Here is a 24,024-nt window from a genome sequence, read left to right on the forward strand (position 1 = left end):
AAAAAAAAAAACTCACAGAAAAAATTGGGTCCGCGGAAGGTTTTACCTTTTGGGGGTGGGTGGGGATGGGGATGGGGTAGGGTGGGGGATGGGGTCAATGGTCAATGGTCAAGGTACCCCCACTATCGTTATATGTTTTGTGTGTTTTGTTTTCTTAATTTTTTTTTTTCGAAACCGACAAGTGTATGCACCAGGAAAATTTTTTTTTTTTTTTTTTTTTTGGGGGGGGGGGGGGTTATCCTTTTGGGTGGGGATGGGCTCAATGGTCAACGGTCAATGTACCCCCACGTTTTATGTGTTTTGTTTTTTTAATATTTTCCCCCAATTTTCCGACTTTTATCTTTGGTAGAGCCAAAAAATGTGTGTGTGTGTGTGTGGGGGGGGGGGGTGGGGTGGAGGGAGTGTTGCAGCCCCCGCAGTCCCGTTCCGCCCTCCTGAAAAGAGTTTTGTATCTAATCCACATGCAAATGAGTGGAAGCTGTCTTAATGAATAAGTTAAAGGGATCGTATAGTTTTGGTTGAGACCTAATTTCAAGTTTCTAATTTTTTTTTTTTTTTTTTTTGGTGAGATAATGAGAAACTCTTATGAAATATGAAAGAGCATGTAATTCTATGAGGAATTCAACGTTTATTTGATGAAAATTGGTTTTGAAATGGCTGAGATATCCAAAAAAAAAAAGAGCGATATTAATAAAGTGTGGGACCCACACTTTATTACGGTTGCTTTGTTTAACTTTGTTTTTGGATGTTTCAGTCATTCCAAACCCGATTTTCTTCAAATAAACTTTGTATTCCTCTTAAAATGGTATGCTCTGTACTATATCATAAGTGTTTTCTTGGTATCTCGCAAAAAAGTTAAAAGCCCAATTCTCACCTCCACCAATACTGTACTATCCCTTTAAGTGAGTTCTGTTGAGTAGCTTGTGAAATATGGCCTGTTGAGTAGCTCGTGAAATATGTAGCATGTTCAGTAGCTTGTAAAATATGTGCGATATCATAATTCCATAATTATTCCCAGACTGAGTGTAGGAGGCTTGTTAAAGCTCACTGATTATTACACTGTACAAATTGTACGATCAGGCTATGCGAAAATGTTCACATTTGTCGCATTCCTTTGCAAGGCCCTTCTGGTGTCAACACCCACCCCCCATTATCTAGGTGGCTATTATATAGTTCTTAGAAAATTATGAAACTGACACCTCGTTTGGCAAGGAATCTATTGCATTTGGATTTATCTCCTTATTATTATAGACGATGTTAGAGTTATCAGTTCCTCGGCATATCATATTTCAGTCGTTGTACAAGGACTAACTTGTTTACTTTTCGGTTTCACTGTGGCAATTATAGCAATACTTTGATTTGCATGCGATCTTTCTTTTGTCACATATTTTCAACTGCAGTCAACCATTGTGCTCCCATGATATATGGCTCCGCTATTTAAAAAGCGATGATTCGTGTATCGTTCACAGGAAAAACCCACAGTGTTCCATTTCGCGCCCGTGTGTATGTGTGTGGTATGGCGTCTTGGGATGCATGCCGTGTTATACCAACATACATGTATGTGGCCAGATCAGAAAGTGGCTGTGTCAGGTACGAGCTACCGACTGACAGGGCAAATACGTGACAATATGCGGGACCTGGAAATTTCCTCCCCTTTTATGCTAGGCTTGAATAGCTTAATGTTTACATGGATATGTTACATGTGTTCCCCGACGGATCTTCATAAATCTCGCCAGATTACCAGTGTGACGCAGACCCTCCATAATAGTCATTTCTCCTCAGGGGCCGGCTTGCCCCCACTACTAGAATCAAATGGTAAGGCTAGAAAATCCCGACAAGTCGTGTGTATCGGAAAGAAAAGCCCGTAAGAATGGAGCCTGGATTCCACCTGTCATATCAAAATGTCCCTCGGCGATCAAACTTCAAAGGTGTGTCACCACACAATGTCATGATGTGTTTCGAGAACTCGTCTTTAGGGAGCTCCATAATGTATTCACTCTGTCGCTCGTTTGGATAGATCAAACTGATCTCCATGTCGAACAGATTTTCTTGTCCCAGACATGCCAGAGAAGCAGCGTTCATGCTGAAAGGCCGATCTGCGTGGATTTTTAACATGACTGTAGGCAAGATCTCAAACGGGCTCTTACTTGTGAGTGCGGGAAGGTTAAAATGTGTTCACCTTTGATTTAACCCTATGCGTGTCTCCGGGAATATCTACACATGAACAAGTTGTCTATTCTGGTTTGTTGGTTGTTTGTTTTTGTAAGATTACATGGCTTTCATAGGCATGGGTAATGGTGGGATTTCAGGATAACATGGTTTAAACCTACAGTGAAAGCCTCAATAGAATGAAGTCTTAGTAAAAGCCTATATAAGAGAAAATAAATACGTTCAATTGTCCCTCAAAACAATTATTGTACAATTGCAGGTTTGATGGTATCAGTGGGTTACCAATGCGAATCATTAATTAAATAGAGACCCCTTTTTAAAACACATCAGTTTTGATTGCAAGTTATTCTAAATCATTGGAATAAATCACAAGCTGACAAGCATAATTCAACCGAGTAGATTTCGTGATTGATGAGTCTGTGTGTATGTGTATGGGTGTGTGTGTGTGTGTGTGTGTGTGTGTTTAATTCTATCATTGATAATGAAGGCATGGAGACAACTACATAAATATTCAGACTTATCGACAGTCGATTTTTATTTCTCAATATTCATTGAAAGCACTATTAATTGAATCAAACCCTTGCCCTTTTCAATAGGCAAACATTTTTGATAAGAACCATTAAAGCTTTCTCTGCTTTTGGCAATTTAATGTGATTTCCAGATTTCATGAGAGGAAGAAAAAACATGATTATTGTCTAATGTGGAATTTTGGCCAAAAATAACGCGAAGTTTCGCTGTTTTAGACGGTATTAAATCTAAAAAGATTTTCTTTTCTTATGCTGATACATGGAGATCCAAAAATTGTTCTTGAGGTTTTCAGGTAGGAATGTATTCGTACGTTCATTCCTAACATGAACTAAGCAAGCCTGTGATTTGACATTTACATCAAGTTTTGATGATAGCATGAGCCGTTTTGTTGGTGAAAAGTTTTGCACCATCCCTATGCGATGAATCGCGGCACAGTGTCATGATCAATGTTATGGTTTGGCTTTCGTGTTGATGTACCAGGTCTTTTTTTTCTGAATCAAATAACAGAAAATGCTGAGATTTGTGTAGGTTAGCTTTACCACCAAAAAACAACGAACGAACAAACAAACAAACAAACAAACAAACAAACAACTTGCCTTCTATTCAAAGTCCGAGCGATGAATCAACGGACATGCAGGTATGAATCAAAGCACTTGCAATCGGTATCCTCTTCCCACAGTAATACTCCATGTTTTCATGTAATTATCATTTCACCATTACATATACCATACCATTCACCATTTCACCATACAGGTTTAAGAGTCCATCACTAAGTCTTCATGAACAGGAAGATATGCCGTGTAAAGTGAATGATGGCATTATCACTACGTGGGGTCTATACGTAATTTCAAGTTGGTATAATTATCACAATATCACTCAAATGCGGTGACAAATACGCCTTAAAGTTTTACCTCGTCTTACCATGCTTACCATTAACTTCCGCCTTCGTATTTTTAATACAACGACATGTGGTGTAACCATTGTTATATTTCATTATACAGCTTTACAAGGACCAATCACTGTGATAAAGTTTTAGCATTCATCTCACACGAACCAAGTTCTTTCGTTTTTCCCCCAACAATATGAGTAAAAATCCACCTATTACCCTATTACCGGATCAGATGGGTGACAATGGAGGGGAGGGTGGAGCCACAGGTAGGGATACAGTTGGTCTCATTTTCTTATCATCGTCATGGCATAATCATCATCCCCATCGTTACATTCCACATCCCGGGGACTCGCAGGTGAGCAACATGACTGCGGATTAGATGTCATCGATCCACGGGAGTAAACATGACCCCAAATGTTTGGCGGGGTCAGAAGGAGAGCAGGGGGCGAGGATTAGGAACCTGTAAGACGATACCGCGAAGAGACATGAGCAAATCCAGCGTAAACACGTTTCCTCCCTCGCCCGCTCCCTCTTGAGGGTGACATTGTCAAAGAAAAAAAAGAAGACAACAGAAGCAGTCCCCCCCCCCCCCTCCGAAAGAAAGAACTTACAACATGAAAACCAGATTCGGTAAGACTGATTCGACATTTCGAAAATCTGGGCATCCGGTTTATTTGGGAAGCACTCATCGCCTATTATGTTCTTCGTTTGCTCGTAATTGAAGACGAATGATGAGGCAATAAATGTTTTAGGACATTTTTAAGATATAATGTTTAGTGTATGGTGTATGGTGTGTGTGTGTGTGTGTTTGCTTTCATCAGTAAACATTGATGGTTGTATGTGATATAAACTGTCTTGTATCCTGATCGAGAAATAGGGATAGTCCCCCTTTCAATCAATCTCTTGCTATGCTCTGTATGAACAGGGCCGGGCAGCGGAACCGGGGGGGGGGGGGGGGGGGGGGGGGGGAGGGGGTGGGCGGAGGGCCCGGTCCCACGTTTTTTTTTTCAGGAAGTGTAGGGTCTGACTTGTTGTTGTTGTTGTTGTTTGTTTGTTTGTTTGTTTGTTGGTTGGTTGTTTTTTTTTTCATTTTGCTTGTTTGTTTTGTTTTTTTGTCAGCCGGTTTTGGGAGGGAAAATTGCAGCAAAATCTGTCAAGACCTTTTTTGTTTTGCTTGTCAGCTGAATTGGGTGAAGAAGTGGCAGCAAAATGCCCCCCCCCCCCCCAATCCTGAAACGGATCTCTGTCCCTGTTCCCATAAAGTCGGCCCCTCACTTTGAAAAACGTAGCGTCGGGTCCTGATCGATACAAGAAAATTGATATCCGTCTACTCTCCACACTTTAATATCGTCATTTTCCCCCCTATGATATTCGTCGTTTGAGAATGGTAAGATGTGAAGTGCCACACGAAGCCAGTATTAGTGAACAATTCTGATTGCAGATATAAATTCTCGAAGAATAAAGCACAGCTTTTGGTTCTTAGAGCAGACACTAAAAGCGAATAAAGAGTCTAGTACGTAGTATAACATCCAATAAAGCACATGACATGGCACCAACGTGAAAAGCCAAGTAAATTGCCAACCATTCAATACGCAGAGCAAAATTGCCATCAATGTTTTGCTTGCGAGGTCAGTGCAATGTCGCCCTCTATTGATGATAAGTGAATAATGATGTAAACAAGATGGCGAAGTGTCAGTGGTGAAAGTCGTTGGAGTTGAAGTCCATTCTGCATTTTCATCCGTACTTCGAAGCCAGACATGACGACAGTACCATCCCAACGCAGGAATTAGATAGGATGCAGTGTACAGACGTAATTTTGCTGCAACTATGTCAAGATTGAAGTATACAACTCCAGAAATAGTCGTCGATGGAGACAGTGGCCGCGGCGATGCTGACTGGGTATCCGAAGCCAGCGGCAGCGATAATGTCAGCGGGTGTGTACATGTATCACTTGGTTGGTTAGGTTCGGTGTATGTACATGTAGGAGCCTACACAGCTACCCCACTGCACTGCGACTTTACCGGTATAGGAGCCTAGCTAGCTTTACATTTCTGTTGGGGGATGGATGGGAAATAGTTCCTTTAATATTTACACCACCCTACCCTTGTTAGCTTATGCACAGATGCATGCAGGGTCATAGGCTTCATGACTTGATATGTACTGTGACCTCTAAAAAGGGTTGTTTTGTTGATCAAATGAACAAAGTCAAAGGTTAGTTTCAATGATGCATTTGCCAAAATTTATGAGACTGCTGTTCCCCCCCTGTTTTTATCGCTGTTGTCTGCATGCGTCATAGCCCGTGTATACTTGTTGCTGTGGCCATGGCATCAGTGGATTTAATAACTATCACTATGTATGGGTTAGTGTATAATGCCCACGTACTGGGCTTTATGTTGTGTGGTTTGCTTGCACAGGCCAATTTCAGCCACCACTTAAGCAGGAGCACCGCTTTAAGAGGAGGAGAACTTGTCTCCCGACCCTTTCCGATTAAATGATGACCACTGTACAATGTATCATCAAATGTTATTCTAATAACTCTGTAAAATTAAATATACATTATAGGATCTCTTGTTACTAATGAGATGGGATGCTTTTGCATGTGTGTCATTTTGTACTTTTTCCGGCATTGATCACCGGATTTTACTTTGCAATTTCACCATGGTGGACATTGTCCCTTTCTACCTTATACCCATCACAGAATAAGACTGTTGTCATAATCTACATGTAATGTTCAGTTCAGTTCAGTTCAGTGACATTTATTTCCAGCAAATATAAAGTGTACTCGGGTACAGATAACAGTGCAATCAATTTGAACATGCTAGGGTCATACAGTCTCTATCTCGAGAAGTAAAGAACTTGTGACAAGTGTACCCTTTGTGGTATCATAGTAAATGGAGATACAAAACTGAGGCAAAGACAAAAAACAGAGACAAAGACATGCAAATGTACGTAGTAGACAGACGAAGAAAGAAACAGAAAAAGGGACATACCTGTACATGCATGCACTAACAGGTCTACATTGACATTGTCAGGACATATTAAAAGCATCGACTTACATAACAATAACAATGGGGACATAGGACATAACAAATGTGTAGTGTACTGGGATGCTAAGGGCATGTTAATAACATGGACAATGTACAACAATAGTATTATGACCCTTCTGATGTTATGAAAATGTGAAGCTTACATGTACTGTAGATGTATACAAGCACCTGGAAGTTCATAATAGGGCAAGAGATTTGAGTTCTGCCAAGTGCACCTTGCGTACACTCCATGTATACAGCCTGTATGTGTTGTGAATAATTTCAAAAGTATGTTTCCCTCCAAATGAAAGTTGAGAAAGTGAGATTCTTAACCCGTTTAGGACGGACTGATTTCGCTACAACACGCATTTCCAATTTGTACATGGTGTACCTGAGTATGCTCAGGACTCGTCTTTAACGGGTTAAGGGCAGTTTTGTATGCTTTCCTTGATAAAGCCATGTTTTCTCATCCCTCTCTCCTACTCTAGTGGCTTGGAACCAGCCTGGAGCAGCTCTGTGGACAAAGCTTCAGGAGAGCTGTTTTATCTGGAAGCGGGGACTCCAATCCAGTCTCCACGGCGACCGGATGAGGGAGTGTCTCCCCAGAAGGATGCGTCCTCCTCTAGAGCAAACAGGAAAGCCATCAGCCAACTACAGAAGGTGCTGAAAGTGAAGAGCAGGGAATCTTCTCCCCAGTCCTCCCCAAATGGCAGCAGGTTCTTCTCCAGAACCCCGCCCGGGAGAACTCACAAGGGTGCGATGCCGTCGTCAAGTCCGCATTCCCCCGCTGGCACGGGCAAGGATGTCACGCTGAAGGTGGGCACTTCTCCGGGCAGTGCCAAGGACAGCATTAGCACTCGCCTGAAAGCGTGGTTGGGGATAGTCCCCGGCAGGGGATCGCCGGAAATGCTGTTGAGGAGCGGTGAAATGAACGGAAGAGCACATCACAATGGAGGACCAGTGAAAGGAGATGATAGACTGATTGTAAAAGGACTCTTGCCAAGTGGGGCTGCCATGAAATCTGCTGAAATTGAAATAGGTGAGTACTTCTTCACTTATGTGTGACATTGCTTGTATGTAGTCACATATATGTAATTTTAATAATTAAAATGATGTTCTAATTTATATGATTCATTTCAAACAAAATATGTTTTTGCAGTAGAAGTGCACTTGTAACAGAATACAAAGCGAATCAAAATTCATACAGGTACAGGAAATCTTGAACACAGTGTCTAGAAGTGCACAACAGAAAACAAAGCGAATCAAAATTCACACAGGTACAGGAAATCTTGAACACAGTGGCTGGAAGTCGCACTGCCAAGTTTGATATTGCATAAATGTGCTTATGCTCCATTTACACCATGTACACACTGTGTTCCTGGCGGCCACGGCAGCCCTGTTTGCCTGACTCGTAGTGCGCTGTTGATGGATGAGACACTCTCCTGTTTCCCCCTCCTAGTCTTGTTCATTCCAGTCCTCCCCCCAAAGAACATATAGACGCTGTTTTCACAGTGTCTGGTCAGGCTAGACTATCAATATTTTCCACCATGTCCTGCTACGGACCACCTCCAAGTTTTGTTACAGCCTAGCGCTATCATGTTTTGTTGCATTCACCCTGTTTTGTTACGGCATACAAGGTGCCTCATTAATACCAGGACTGCCGTGGCAAATTTGTTGACAGTTTAAAAATCTGGCACGGCATCCACAGCAATCATGGCCTGTCAAGTTTGCCAATCCCATCTCACCGCGTTGTCTCATGTCCACAACGTTTTGTCCATGGTGGCCTGAAACATGAATGCTGTGGCTGCCGGGAAAATGGTGTAAAGGCAGCATTAGCACATTGCGTTCGCAAATAGAATGAAATATAATGAATGCATGCTTAGACAAGCATGTTCAAGATGTATGCAGAGGTCTAGTCCATGAGTTTTACAATACCGTACATCATGGATTTGATTCAAACTGCCTTTGGGAATGTATGCCTGTTTGTTGGTACTATTATCTACATTTTGTAAGTCTGTTTATCACACGCATCATGAAGCATTTAAAATACATCTACCATTCATTCTATTATTTTATGGCATACTAATGCTTCATTGGAAATAAAAGCATGGTGCCTGAGGAACCAGTTAATAAGAAAATATTCAGTAGCCACACTGCTCTCCCACTCATCAACATTACAGGAGTATCTCTCTTTGTGTACATACATAAGATCATGGCTTGACTTTTTATTTGTGTCAGTGCCTGCAGTCATAAAGCTTGTATTCAGATTCAGATCTGTTTGTAAGAAGTACACAGATCTTTTAATAGGAACCTGAGTTTTATTATCAGTTTGAACTTTGACCAAATATCTTTTTGGTTGCTAGATCGTAATGAATGCTGAAAAATATGGCAAACTGCAGAGTATGAAGATGAAAAGGAGAGGATACAAAAAAGCTAATGTAGCCATTTTTAGAGTACAGAGCAACAAAAGAAGCCTTTTATGATTTTAGTAGCAAGTATGTACATTGTAACTTCAATAACCATTACACATCTGTGAGTAAAGTACAGTGTATTGATTATGGCTTATGTAGGATATCAAAGTTCCCACAATGTTCTGACTTTACACTTATGTTTGCTCAAGATTGAGCCTTGTGATATAATGAATAAGCAATAAGGCAATCAATAAAAATCCTGTGAACTTGTTTCAGTTAGTGATTAATTGCCATTAGAATTCAAATCAGGCCTCTAAACATATGATTGTAGAGGAAAAGTCCTCCAGCAACAACAGCATCTACAAAATGTACATTGTATTGTATTCATTCAACCCACAGTAGATGTGAAGAACTTGTCTAAAAATTGAGTCAGTTGATCTACATGTAGTGTGATGATATAATTTAAGAAGTATGATTTACTAGTAGTTTTGGCAAGGGGATAGAGCAATAACAAAACATAATGCACTCTTCGTAACCTTACACTGTATGACATTGTATAGTAAAGGTATGCTGTATAGTGTGTACATACAGTCTAGTGTGTGCCATATCTGAAGGGAATGTTTAGACATACATAAAAATAGAAATGTAATGCCCATGCAATTCAGTTTTGATGGCATGTTATTACTTATTATATTCCACATACTAAGAATCTTGCTAAAGGATTGGCCAAGAGCTGATCACGTGATAAAGCTTAGTTTTGCCCATCACATCACCTGAGAAGAAAAGTTTGTTGCACTCTATGATGATAGTAATTTTGTTTCGCTGATCTCTTAGTCCACACAGTCCTAACGTGTGATATAACTTACAATTTTGAATACGCGCGAAATAAAAGTGTGTTGCACTGTGGTCTGTCATTTGACCTGGGTCAAGTGATAGACCACAGTGCAATGCACTTTTATTACGGTGCCGCGGTGCGCGGAGCAAATTCATTGTTTCGTCATCTACGCGCATACGTCTAAAGTAAACAACGTAGCCTAAGCCCTATAAGGACACAACAGCTTAGACGGTTTCAGATGTGGAATAAAATGGGAATATCTATGACCCTAGATGTGGAATATAAAGCAAATAATCAACTTTTGGTTTCAGGCAATGAGACAAACTATCACTTCCTCGGCAATCTGAATGTGTATGCTATCTTTCCTCTGCTGCGCTTCGGAAAGATAGCTACGTCCAGATCGCCTCGGAAGTGATAGTTTGTCCCATCACCTTCACCAATGTTGATTATTTGCTTACTGTAAAACAGTCCAAAATTTTTACACATACACTTTCAAGCAGAGTGGGATAGTGGTATGTGTACATGTACAGCTGTACTTGTGCATACTACACTGTATGTTCATTTTGAAAACAAAAGAAAGGGACATTGTTGAACTGCTGGTTTCTGCCATTATGTACAGCGTATAAAACATGATTATGTATAAAAGAACTGCTCCAGATGATAACAGAGCAGAACATTAACATTCAAATTGGTAGAACAGTTCTTGCTTTTAAAAAAATTCTTAAAAAATAATGTTTGTTCCACAAACACTGAAAGCGCCATTTAAATGTTACTTTGCATTTGGTGCTGTTTTTGTTTGTTTCCTCATGAACATTTAATGTAGATTTATCAATCACGTCTTCTTCAATCATAGTGTAGATCCCCCCCCCCCCCCAACAAAATTTTGTAACTCGAAGTGAGCACAGGGGGCCTTGAGTGGAGCCATTATACCAAACAAAACAGTCATTGCACTATGACTGGAATGTGCTTTGTGATCAAATATCACTTGAAAGCTGGCAGTGCACGACTCTGATGACATGGTCACGTATTCCAGCAAACATTCATGGATAAGGGTTGATGGTGGTTGAATACAAGTATATCAGTGCAACTTTTCAGTATTTGACAAGGGTATGGAAAGCACCAGGGGTTAAAGGTTATCCTGTGAAGTGTGAATTAATGTGTAATAGACTGCCAGGAATGGCAACTATGTGAGCTCAGATGTCAAATCTACAAAGTAGGCCTACTTGTAACTAGTGAAGACTAGGACCCCGTTTACAGTGCGGGGCCGGGCTCGGCCGCGGCTCGGCCGTGGCCGAGTCCGGCCTCAATTGCGCGGCCGAGCCTCGCAATTTTGTCCGTTTACACTGCTGGGCTCGGCCGCGCTTTTGATTCAAACCTTTCAATATTTTGTCGTAGTGGCGCTCTGCTTGTAAACAAACGCAATTTGGTATTGTCTGGTTTTCAGACCCTTTGCCGAATGAATTCCGTGGCGACGAAGTCGCCGTTCGGGCAAAGGCCTTTGCCGAAGGAAAAAATCCTTTGCAGGACAAAACCACCTTAAACTATACTAGTTTTCGACGTTGAGGGGGTTAATATCCTGAATAGCGAAAGATACAGGCAGAGGGTTTGGAAGCCAGACTAAAATTGGCCGCGCAATTGGCCGCGCATTTGGCCCAGTTTGCGTTTACACCAAGAAGAGGCAGGGCTCGGCCGCGGCTCGGCCGCGGCCGAGACCACCTCCAGAGCGAGGCCAAATGCAAGGCCAATTTTGGCCTCGCATTTGGCCTTTTGTGCGTTTACACTGAAGCGGGGCTGGGCTCGGCCGCGGCTCGGCCACGGCCGAGCCTCGCACTGTAAACGGGGTCTTACTGCCTGCATTATCTAGCACATATTTTCAGTTCTGCCTACAAGTACAATGTAGATGTCATAAAAAAAAAAGAATTGTAGTACATGTACAATTGTACATACTAAATGGTACTTCAGTTGTATTCTATGCTATAGAGGAAAACGGCGTTGTAGTGTGGAGGAGAAGGAAGAGGAGGAAGTGTTGGTACATACAATACAATGTATGTTTACATATATTTTCATTTGTATTAACCTACATAACAGTGTAACTTGATAGACTTTGGTTTCACCCATGGTAGTGTTGACATGTTTATCTACATTGTATTTTGTATTCTCAAATTATTTTGATTGTTCCAAACAAGGCACACTGTATGACTTGTTATGAACATGCATATAAATACAAATTGTAACTGTCAAATTAGACAGTGTAGCCAAAAATTTAAGGCTTTACATTGTACATTTTGACACATTACAGACATTGTGTGCATATACATCAAAGATGTAGGCCTATTTGGAGTAAGTGTGAGGAGCGTACACCTTAAAAGTGCAGTGGGACACTCACTGTGTAGGTACTGTAAGCTTGAACTGAAACAGAATCAAACCCCAGAAGACAAAATTGAGCAGAGTGCGGAATGGCACTTGAAGTGTTGAGTTACAGTGTATGAGATTCCTGATTATGTTGCTAAGGTGGAATCTTGATGACTGTTACAATGTTGTGTAAATCTAAAAGTCACAGAAGGGAAAAATCCCATGACATTTCATCTCACAGAAGCACTGTACAATACCCTCGGTACAATCTGTTTTATCTTGTTACAAAACATTACTGTAAAGTTGAAAATTGGTGCAGACAATTGCAGTGTAAAGTACACTGTGAACAGTCACTGCTTGATTGAATGCCACTCTGTGTGTGTCCATTCAATACAAAAGGCAGCAGTAGCTCAGTTTATTCACCACTCAGCCATTTTGAGGTCTAATGCACTGAGCAAACTTAACCCTCTATAGGGTCATATTTGTACAGCCAGAAGGCTTGATTTGTGTCACATAAAAAGCCAGTGTACACGATTATACACTACCAGTAGACTCTTATTTTGGTCTCTCACTGTTACACAGAATATAAACACACACTCATAGTATACATGTACATGTATAATGCAATGTTTTATAGATCTCTATACACAATAAGTACAAGAATTAAAGTACATTGATAACAAAACCTGCTGGAAATCTATAACCAGTGGCCAACAGAAAGTTTACGTCTACCTCACTTCCCCCAGTTTTAATCCTGATTGCTCAGAGGATGCTTTTTATCACGAGTACAGCATTGTTTCAATGTAAGCTACAAATGTACAGTAACTGGGTTTTCTCTGATCCATATACATAGTGTAACATGTACAACATCAGAAGGAGTCAAGCCTGTGACACCTTTTTATAACTGAGAGAGTGTTCAGTGCTCTTGATATATTTGTGCATAACAACATTCTTACATATGAAGATGGTGTAATCATTACAATTTACTTTCTTTTCAGGAAAGGTTCATTTTAATACACAGTAGAATTCAGTGCAAGACGTATGTATAGTTTCTCTGTGCTCTCCACATTGCAACTTTAGATAACCTTGTGTATTTTTTCTGTTTAAGTAGTCTTTGTTGAAAAAAGAACAGTGGATTTATGAAAATTTGATCAGTCTTGGAACCTTCTACAGTAATGCTACATTTCAATACACTTTTGACTTCTCTCTCTATAGGTGATTGTATCTCATCAATCAATGGTGTCCCTGTAACCTACTCCTCAGTGGAGGCTGTTCTAAACTCAATGGAACCAGTCAAACAGGTGAGTGGAATTTGTGACTTCCCATCATGTTTGTGGTTTTTATGCAATGTACATTAATGATATGAGGCAAAAAGAAAAAAAAAAGTAAAATGGAACATTGAAAATGCATCAAAGATATGAAGCTTTTTTGCCCATGAAAGATCTGTAACGGATGTCATCATTTATGTGTACTCTTTTCCTCTAGCTGCTAATCTTCTAGAAATGTTAATAGAATTAATATATGTGCAGGTGCTGTAGTTACTAGGAGCATATTAACTGTACATGTAAATTAATCTTCCCATTGAAAACTCGCTGCTTTCTGCATTTGAAGCGCCTTTGCTGATGTTTAATATCTGGAGTCCTTCCTGTTGGATTTATAAAGCCCTTTCCTGGCGTCTGAGCTGCAGATGTGATCTGATTAATTGAATTTAGATAGCACCCAACTCCAAAGGGTCTTGCAGTTTGCATTGGAAGGTGGTAAAGTAATGAGGCAATATGAAATTCAAGTTTAGATAACTTTGGTTTTTTTTAATTATTCATTTCAGGTCAGCGGTAAGAAGCGGTGATGGAATATTGTAAAGTGGGGTAACTTCCACTATAATTGAGCAAATTGCTCCCTTTTTCCATGCAAAATCCATACCAATACTCGCAAGTGCAGATGTACATTGTACATGTATGAAACATCAGCTTGCATAGAATATCAATGGTTTCGCAATTTTTGCATGTAGAAAGCACACATATCCATGCTCTTGTTCATCTTTAAGTGAGTTAATCAAGGACTTTGTTGTGTTAATACCATAGTACACAGGAAGCTATTCACTCTGTTGAGTTGTTTGATTCATCACACTCTGCGCAGGTGAGGCTATTTGTGGAGCGAGCCGGCAGCAGGTCTTCTGACGGCATTCATCCCTCCCCTCTCCTGGCCAGGCCACCCAATGGCACCCTGGTGCGGATGCTCAACAACATTGCTGATGCGGGAAGCAAGCAGCAGCTGCAGCAGCATCCTGTTCAGGGCTTAGAGGAGAACGTTCCTTCGGCAGTCATGTATCTCACACTGGTGCGCGACTCGGACGACGATGATGCTCAGGTTAGTTTGATGCGACTTCAAGCAGATGGGATGTGATTGACACCTGTCAAGTAAAAACAAACATTCACTATTCTGATGGAAAAATATGACTGCCATATATAGCAACAATTTGCAGTCAAACATTTCTGAAGTTTGATTCTGCAGCTGACATTTAGGGCACACTTTTAGCACAGGTAAATTATTTTGATGGAAATTGTCATGGAATGATGAATTGTGAGTATAATATATGCCATTTTATTAGATGGAAAGCAGAATATTTGTGCAGCCTGCATCATCAATACATATTTCCTGCGTACACCTTTAAAACTGTATTACTATCCTGTATAACATTGTAGGATAGAGGAGTTCAAAAGTACAGTCCAAGCACAGAATAGTCATGATGATATGGTTCTTTCTTTGTTCCTGTGTCAGGAGGTGCTGTATGTGTATCCCAAAACGTCTGCTTCTTCCAAGCTAAAGGACATCAATGGTCTTTTCATCACCCTGGGAGATATGCTCATGAACATCACCGGCAGTAAGATCACATGGTGAGACAATGGTACCATCTTTATACTGGAGTTTATATCATCTGTGGATAGAAGGTTAACAATGCAGAGACAAGGACAGAACATTATGGAGTCATTGACCTCTGAAACATTGCACTAAATGTGGCACTGCGAAAAGGCGTTAATGCCTCTGACATATGTAATTATGCATCTGGATTTCAGATGTACACATTGTAGTATTATTGTTCATCTTGTCAGCAAGATAATATGAGAACAAAGTAAGAGTCCATATTATTGTCCTAGTTTATGTATGAGCTGACACCAATAGAGATGAACTAACTAGATAGATGTAGGGTCAGAAGTCAGTGGTCAATATCAAGGGCCTGCTTCATATTGTGAGCAATAGCTCAGAGAGTATTTTATCGAGAGAGTAATGCATTGAATGTTGGAACAAAGAGTAAGACAGATTAGCAGTGTGTGCCGTATAGATTTGAGCATACAGCAATTGTTGTGGGCATGGAAGGAATTGATTTGATAAAATTCTTACATATAACTGTGTGTAAAACAATTGGAGGAGTGTGCAGTATACTTGACAAGGTATGTTACAGTCATGTTGTCTTATAGTGCAGTGAATTGATCATAGGCAAGAATAGTTTCACCATGTCATGCGTGTATACTCATGAAAATGTATGGGACAGACACATTCTGATATGTATAAGTACCAGTAACTGAAATGATACAGAGACTGTTAACTTTTGTGACTCCCATATAGTTTTTATCACTTGATGGTGGGAATGATATATTCCAGGTCTTCATATGAATAAGAAACATTGACAAACCTATCTTGCAACCACCTGCATATTATGCAGGTGGTTGTAAGACAGGCAGACCTGTATACTATACAGGTCTACAGTAGTAGCAGTTCGTATCTAATTGTTACTGTCAAGATTACCTTCATGGTAACTGTGCTATGGCATATGGCATATATCACTCCACAAAGCCATATCTCCTCAGCTGCGTGCAGTCATGCGACTACTGACAAAACAAGTCATCAGGTTCAGTGAGTCGAGGCGAATGTGCCACTGTTTACACAAATGCTGGAGCCAATAGGAGTCCATGTTGTTGTGAACAGCGAGTGAAATTTGATCACTTTGGGGAATAGCCTGTTGTATGTGACTACTATGTATGCCAATACAGGTGCTAACATATATAGTAGACCAGCCAAACCTCAAAAAAGGCTCTAGATAAGGATTCGACGGCATTTTTTGTTAATGCTCCGTTCTCATGATGAAAGTCTTGCAAAAATACTAAGGAATAGCGTACGGCCGGATGTCAAGCGTATTTTTGCCGAAAAATGTCATTTTTAGCTCAAAATTCAGAAGCATATCAAAAATCACGATTTTTATTTTTTTCTTGCATTCAATTCATATTTGAAAGATCTTGAGTTTCAGTTGTCCCTTTTCATGAAATTGCAATTTAAATGTGTTTCCTTAGCATCTTAAAAGGTCATTTTGTACAGCCATATATGGGGCTCTCAAATGTTTGGGTGTTGTTTTCTCGAAATAATATTCACAGATTAATTAACGTTCTGCAAAGTTTGTTTTTCCAAGCTAATTAGATGATCTTCCAAAAGTAATTTAATGTTTTATAAAACTACAAATGCTTCTTTAATTGAATATGTCAATATTATTTCTAGTTTTCTTGAAGAAATTTTTACTTTTAATAAAATCTCTGAACATGTAGGAACTCAGAAAATGCATTTTCGAGCATTTTCCAGTAGCCCCGCGCTGCTTGTGTGCGCGCAAATGCTGAATACGTGTGCGTAGGTAAAGTCTCTCGCGGGACTAGAGCTAGCTGCATATGTTTCAGTCGTTGAGCTGGAACCGTGGTGACTGAAAAAGGGACTATATTTCCTTTGAATGTAAGTAAATTAGTAAATAAATACATAGTTCTTTATTGCACTGCATATGGGAAGTTTAAAATCTGTTTTGATCTAACAGTTAGATATACAACTTTGATCTGAGACTTGGTAAATATCAAGGTTCAAGCGCTAGTAGAATCTAACGTTAGGCCGATGTCTTGTGACTGTATTTCGCACCGATCCCGTGGGCATGCCTACCAACCCCCGGGCCGCCACCCGACAGTGCCGGCGGTGCTTGTTAGTGGAACACCGATTATTCCGCAAGGCACGTCTTGACACGGTGCGAAAAGAGGTCTACACATTTATAGGTCTAGGCCTACGTCTAGATTTAGGTGTCTTGTTCGTTCTATCGAGGTTTCTAATCTATGGCCTCATCACATGCAGTTAGACTGAATCCTCGTCTAACGTTAGGTCTAATCTATACGGTTACACTCTCTCCGAGTCTAACTGTCGACATTAGCTATCGTTAGGGGTTACTGTTATGTACGGATAGCCTACGCCTGTTAATGCCAAAACAATTATTCAATCGGGCTAGGCCCTAATCACAATGAACTTTACCGTTAGCACATTAGCAGAACACTTTGTATAACGTAGTCACGTAGACAGTACAGGCCCACTACTACTAACGTTAGATGTATTTGTAGGGCTAGAGCCAGGTCCAGGGCAAGGGACTGTAATCTATACAGAAGTCTAGATCTATAGAGTCTAATCAAATACTAGACCTGTATAAAATCTAGCGGGTCTGAAGTATAAATAGCTGGCGTCTAGAATTAGGAATAGGATCTAACCTTAGTCAAGATCTGGGACACTGATTCTACCTAACGTTAGAGGTTTCTAATTCTAGTAACCTACTAGATATCTACTAGGCAGTTTTGTTGTAAAGACCCAGCTAACAAGGCCTAGCTAGACCTAAGTTTAGACATCTAGAGGTTCTAAAATCGATGCATATATTATATATCTAACGTTGGGCTAACTTTGATCTAAGTAAAAGTTCACGTTAATTAGATCCAACATTTCTATCTTGATCTAACATTAGAATATCCTAACATTAGCTCTAACGTTAGCAGTCTCTACAGCAGAGGTCTGAGGTTGACTCGATCCACTCTTTATGGTACTGTAGACCTACATGGGTTTAGAAAAAGAGTCTAGGATTTAGGCCTAGGTGTTTTATAAAAGTGAGTCTACAACCAAGTGATCTTTCCATTCGAATATGCCCGAAAGAGAGAGAGAGAAAGTGTTCAGTCCTGACTGCCAACCTCTCCTAATCTGTGAATCATTGTACTCTTCTACTAGTTTACAAATAAGGTAGATAGTCAAAAAGGAACTCTTTAGAAATGTCCTTACTCATATAAAGTACCAACTTCTTATGTTAATGTCTCATAGAATAAAGGTTCATTTGAAAAAAAAAATGTAAATATTACATTTTTAATGGATCATTTATACCGACTCACTGAAACCTGAATATCTTTCTTCTTCTTTTTTTAAATTTTCAAAAAGCTAAAAAAAAAAAAAAAAAATCGCATCTCAGTAAAAGAGATACAGTATATATCTATTGTTATAATTGATTTGCATGGGGAATAAAGAAAATTATGTCAATGCCAAGATGCCTTTTCAAAACAAATTTCAAATTGATTTTTTTTTTTGTTCACTGTTAGCTTATAATGCTCTGCTTTAAAGATGGAAAAAAAATTATTTGAGTCATGTTGATTTCTGTTTTCAGCTAGATGTACCAACAAGTGGACAGACTGAGTCTTGTCTTCAAACTTCGCCAGAGAGAGACATATCCCGACTTGCCAAAATCTAATTGTAAAGTCTGAACTCTTTCTACCTACAACAAAGTGCAGAACAACCAGATGGTAAGAAACGATAAATGTCTGAAATACATTATGGCGGTCTAATTTCAAACATATTTTAAATACGAAGTTACTAAGTGCTTCATTATCAAATGTATCAGTTAAGTGCTCAGTTGAAAATAATGACAAATCTAAATACATTGAGTATTAAGTATTCCTATTCCATTTGAATAAGTTGAAACAAGCATGTTTTCACTTTGACAGTTGCATTACAATACAATGTACAAGTACTTTGCAAACAAAGAGAGGAGAAGAATTTTATATCTCCATTTATATACAAAGGGGAGCAAATCTATGATCAAGTGTGTATTCTTGGTTTTTTTTTTTTTTGGTATATTCATTGCATGTTCTATTGTAGAGGATCATATGAAAGAATGGTATTCTATCCACTGAAGAGGAGATGATATAAAAATCAAACATAAATGTAATCAAGTAAGATATTATATGTAATGAAATATTTCTCAACCATGTCAAATGGAAATGGCCGTGGCACAAGTGTTTAATGTGTGCACAGATGAAAATACGTCTGTAGTCTCAAATCAATTTACTTTCCATTATTATTATGTTGCGTTAAGTATGATGTAAGGGTAATATGCTGTGATGTATTGTTCTTTATTTTTATCAAGGTGTCAGCAACAAATGGACATGCTGAGTTTGAGATCACATCCACTAGAGTGAGGGGGAGATAGAAAGATGTCTTGACTGCGATGAGCTCACAAGTAAGTGTCAACGATTTGAAATTAGGAATATTATCTCATGAATACAAACCGATTTATGCAAGGAAATCATATCCTAATCCACATACAAATGAGAGCATGATAAAATCAAATATTTGTGCACAGGAATTATAGGTGTCAAGATGACTTCCATCCTATATAATTAATTTTCAGTAAGATATGGCTTCAGAGCATCAAAGATGATAATAACAATGACAAGATTAATGTATTACATGTAATACAAATTAATGTTGACAGTGACCTGAAGATCCAAAATCTCATACTAAGGGATTCATGAGATCGTGATGATTAATTCTAATTCATAATGAATGTGTTTGTTTTTTGTTGCAGTATAAGTATCCTGTTTCACTCATAAAAATGATAAATTATTTAAGTTTTTGTTAATTATATTTTCGACCAGAATTAGCACAAAGTGGACAAAATGGACCCTGCAAACCACAGCCAACTACGGACAAGAGAGAAGCAGAAAGAGACAGATGTCCTGACTACCAATTTCTAATCTGTGCATCCTGTACCCTATTTCGAAAGGAAATACGGGAGGTAAGCAATAATGCATGTAAAATGTAAACCCCAAATAGGTTGGAATATTTTGTCAAGCCTTTGACATCTTGACCAAATTTTTGACTGTCGATCGTTCATTGGGCAGAAAATTAATGCATGATTTGCTAAATGAATGCAGTACTGCATATGCATGTAGTCAATCACTCCAACAACCAAGATTCACATGAATTAGCTGATTTTTTTTTTTTGAGCCTCTGTCAAAGATGATTGCAGGAGTCTTTATGTTGTTGCAGTCATCCATTCACACCGTGGCACATCTGTCCTATAGATTCTCGTCTTGCAGTAACTTAACATGTACTCAGCAGATCATCTTCAAATTTGGTTTTATACAGAAGAGATGATTACCTGGGCCTTGTAGCATTTTAGTTTCTGTTGTGATTTTGCCGCTGATTGTAAATTACATGGAAACCCTGATTTCTATTGACTGTAGAGCATTGCTACCATGGTATTGTATTTACCTTTGGATGGCAAAGTTACCATAACCTCTAAGCAATTTGACTTTGATTAGGTATGAGAGTATTGATGTGAAAGGTCACCGGGTTATCATATGCACGAAAGTGTTGAATGTATCCAGTTGCAGTATCAGGCAAGCACTACCTTGAAATTCTTCTGAATGGAATCAAAAGTTTAATGGACAGAATTGGATATTTGGATCATGAACGTTTCCTACATTTTATATTTCATTGTGTACTCACGGTTAAATTGATGTAACAATGTAGACAGATGTAACACCATTCTTTTCTCTCTCTCTCTCTCTCCAGAAACAACCCTGCTAGGCTATCCGGTCCGCATCCAGATTCCGTATGAAGGATGTCATTAGAACCTGAACTTCCATGTGGAATGCATCCATCTAAACTTCTCAAATGTAATCACAATGTGCTTTCAGGACTATCATATAAGTTGAATACAGCTATATATATATACATATATATATATATATATATATATATATATATATATATATATATGTACATGAAAGACATGTGTATATATTAGGAATTTCTACTAATCCAGATTAAATGCTTCTTTTCTAACCATTTTTGTTCTTTTTTTTTCTTAGTGATGAAGTAAAACAAGGTCTGATATCAAAATGTGCTCAACAGTACTTGGCAAACAGAATTTACAATATGATTTGATACAGATCTACTTCCAATTTTGATTGCAGCATTAAAGGGATGAGGGATGGTCTACTTTTGGTTGAGATGGGGGCTGAGATGGAGATTTTGTGAAATAATGAGAACCCTGTTATGAAATATTAAAGAGTAAACAATACCAAGAGGAATTCCAAATTTATTTGTTAAAAATTGGTTTTGAAAAGGCTGAGATGTACGAAAACAAAGAGGTCCTAATAAAAGGTGGCACCCACTTTTAATTATTATTCTGTGTCACTTTCTTAAAAATTTCTCGGCCATTTCAAAACCAACAACTTTAATCAAACAAACTTCAGATTACTCTAAGAATTTGATGCTCTTTCATATTTCATAAGTTGTTTTTAATTTGCTTGCAAAAAGTTAAAGTCTGAATCTCCATCTCAACCAAAACTATACCATGCCTTTGAGACTCACGGTTACAAGCCGCATACTAGTAGTTCATGGAAATTGATCCTCTTATTTCCTTTGAAGCCCAAACGCCAACATTTTAATCCTGTCAGATTGGAATGTCTATTGTTTTTGGTTTTATGGGGGGAGTCAACAAAAGGGAAGTGAACTTTGCCTTTCTTCATCAGATGGAGGAAAATATATGACATGTTGGCCAGAAAAGAAAAAGAAAACTGCATATTGAAGTGCTTAAAAAGAGAAAACTTCACAAAGGAACAGTTCGTGAATCTGAAGGGAAATAGCACAGAGCATGTTTTTTTCTAGTTTAAGATATGAAAGACATAAGTAAAAGGTTCCAATCCAAACACCAAGTACAAGAAGTAGTGAAAAGGAATATGATCTGGTCAAGATGTATGTTTTGCCAGTTGTTTTTTTTTTTTTCACATGTGCCGTAATTGTCATGATGTTGGTAATACTGCAATATATGTTAGCTATTCAGGGCCCCAGCAATGTATACTGGTACTTAGAATAAGGGAAAGTATTAGAGGGTAGCAATACCCACGTATTTTGGAGAGGTGATTTCTTTTTTTTTTTCTTCTTCTTCACGGAGAGACAAATACTCAGTACAGATATCTTATCACACTGGTCTGCGGAACACAAAAATGATATCAGACTAAAAGCAGAATCTTAAAAATTTGGCAGTCACCATTCTAATTTAGTTGTACAGTGACGAAAGTTCAATGCAACAGCGTACAGTCATAATTAGCTAGGATATGTAACCACAAACTGTGAAAAAGATAGAGATATTGAAATATTGCCTAAAGAGAAAGTTTTGCTTTTCTTACTGGTGTAACGTTTGTGATGGTGGACACATAGTATATGTCACATTAAAAAAATGAGTTTATCAATGCAGTTAATGTAGTCAGTGCAATTTGTATTGTTGATTTTCAAAGTCTTTGGATGTATGTCACAGAGATTTGTTCATGATAAAAATTTTCACAGAGGACTCATTCTCTTTTAATGCTTTTAATCATTAAGAAGATTGCTTTCAGATGGAATTTGTGTTTTTGTTTTTAGATGTCCACAAATCGAGACTGAGGTTCTTATTTATATTTTGCAGGATTCAAGCATGTTCTTACTGTGTATGGTATTTCTATCAGAATTTTGGTAACCAGCAACATTGATGTCAAGTGCTGCTATTCTAGTAAATGTACGCTAATGGCAAATCATTATTTAAAAAAAGAGAAATTGTCCCGTTTACTGTTTACTGTATTTCATTGTGTGTTGATATAGTCCGTGAACGCTGTTTGAGACGGTGGTTGCGGGCGTGGTGTGCACATTGTGTAGTACGTTTTGTTGGTTGACTGGGAATATAGAGTGTTGGTGATAACTGAAATGATTTTTTTTTCACAAAGATGTGATAATATAGAAAAAAAAAATCGAATTGCAAACAAACAATTTGTTACATGTCTGCTCCAAGGACATAGAACTTGGCTAAGGATAAATATAATCTGTACTATAGACTAGATAATTTAACCGACTTAATGATGGGAAGGGGAAATGAGGCTGTTATTGCATTGTACGCATTTCAATTCTAGTTCTTTTTTACTTCTTGTTTTCTTTTTTGAGGGTGATATTTGCCTTACTTTTTCACACAAGTATCTGGGGTACATTTATAATATTCTTATGTCGCCGAATAAGTGTGCGTTCCAAACAACGTTCATGTAAACAATCAACCATCATAAAAGAAACATTTAGTAAGTCTTCGGGAGGATAGATCAAAATAAAATGCAAACACCTCGCCTTAGAACATTACAAAAGTAAAAGTGATTTCGTGCCTATCCCTTGCAGGGCTGCGTTTCAGGGCCTGAGAATGCAAACTATATAGCATTGTATTGATAACCATGAATTCCCAAGCATTCTCGGGGGAAGGGGTGAGTATGCAGGATGGGAGATTTGGTATCGTAATTTTTCCCAGTAAAACGTGATTTGTTATCACGGTTTCCATGACAACCATTTCCAAACAGAGTAAACAATTCATATATAACTCTTAGGTTTCATTGTTAAACATAGATTAGTTAGATTGATACATTTTTCACACACACACACACACACACAAAAAAAAAATGTTTCAACACTTGTACGTTTTATAATCATGAATATTTGAAATTTTCAGGGAGTGACCTAATAATGATCAGTTGCCATGGTAACAACACTAATGACCACCCCTCTTTGTATTTTTTTTTTGTGTGCAAAGAAGCACATTTCAGTCATATCAAGGTGCCACAAAGGGTTTTTGCAGTCAGCTATTCAACCTGTCCATTGACGTCGCCGATTATGTAAGAATATACT

At 38.7% G+C, this 24,024-nt stretch overlaps 1 protein-coding gene and 1 long non-coding RNA gene across 3 annotated transcripts in view; both read left to right on the plus strand.

Annotated features, from left to right (window-relative positions):
- Window positions 1-5,389: 5,389 nt before the first annotated feature.
- The window catches only part of LOC140234867 (protein inturned-like), a 31,424-nt gene continuing 12,789 nt past the window's right edge, over window positions 5,390-24,024 (plus strand). Inside the window, exons 1-5 of the mRNA XM_072314914.1 lie at window positions 5,390-5,520; window positions 7,101-7,651; window positions 13,426-13,511; window positions 14,347-14,577; window positions 14,989-15,104. Of these exons, the coding sequence (XP_072171015.1) occupies window positions 5,414-5,520; window positions 7,101-7,651; window positions 13,426-13,511; window positions 14,347-14,577; window positions 14,989-15,104 (1,091 nt within the window). The 5' untranslated portion in view covers window positions 5,390-5,413. The remainder of the gene's footprint in view (window positions 5,521-7,100; window positions 7,652-13,425; window positions 13,512-14,346; window positions 14,578-14,988; window positions 15,105-24,024) is intronic.
- On the plus strand, window positions 16,915-20,999 carry LOC140235506 (uncharacterized). Of its 2 annotated transcripts, XR_011901693.1 has the most exons (5): window positions 16,915-16,983; window positions 18,704-18,839; window positions 19,463-19,555; window positions 19,974-20,113; window positions 20,896-20,999. It is a non-coding gene; the product is annotated as an uncharacterized lncRNA (long non-coding RNA). The 2 variants fall into 2 exon arrangements; XR_011901692.1 differs by lacking the exon at window positions 16,915-16,983 and having other exon boundaries at window positions 18,538-18,839.

This window comes from Diadema setosum, chromosome 11 (assembly GCF_964275005.1).
Source record: "Diadema setosum chromosome 11, eeDiaSeto1, whole genome shotgun sequence".
Classification (NCBI taxonomy): Eukaryota; Metazoa; Echinodermata; class Echinoidea; order Diadematoida; family Diadematidae; genus Diadema; species Diadema setosum.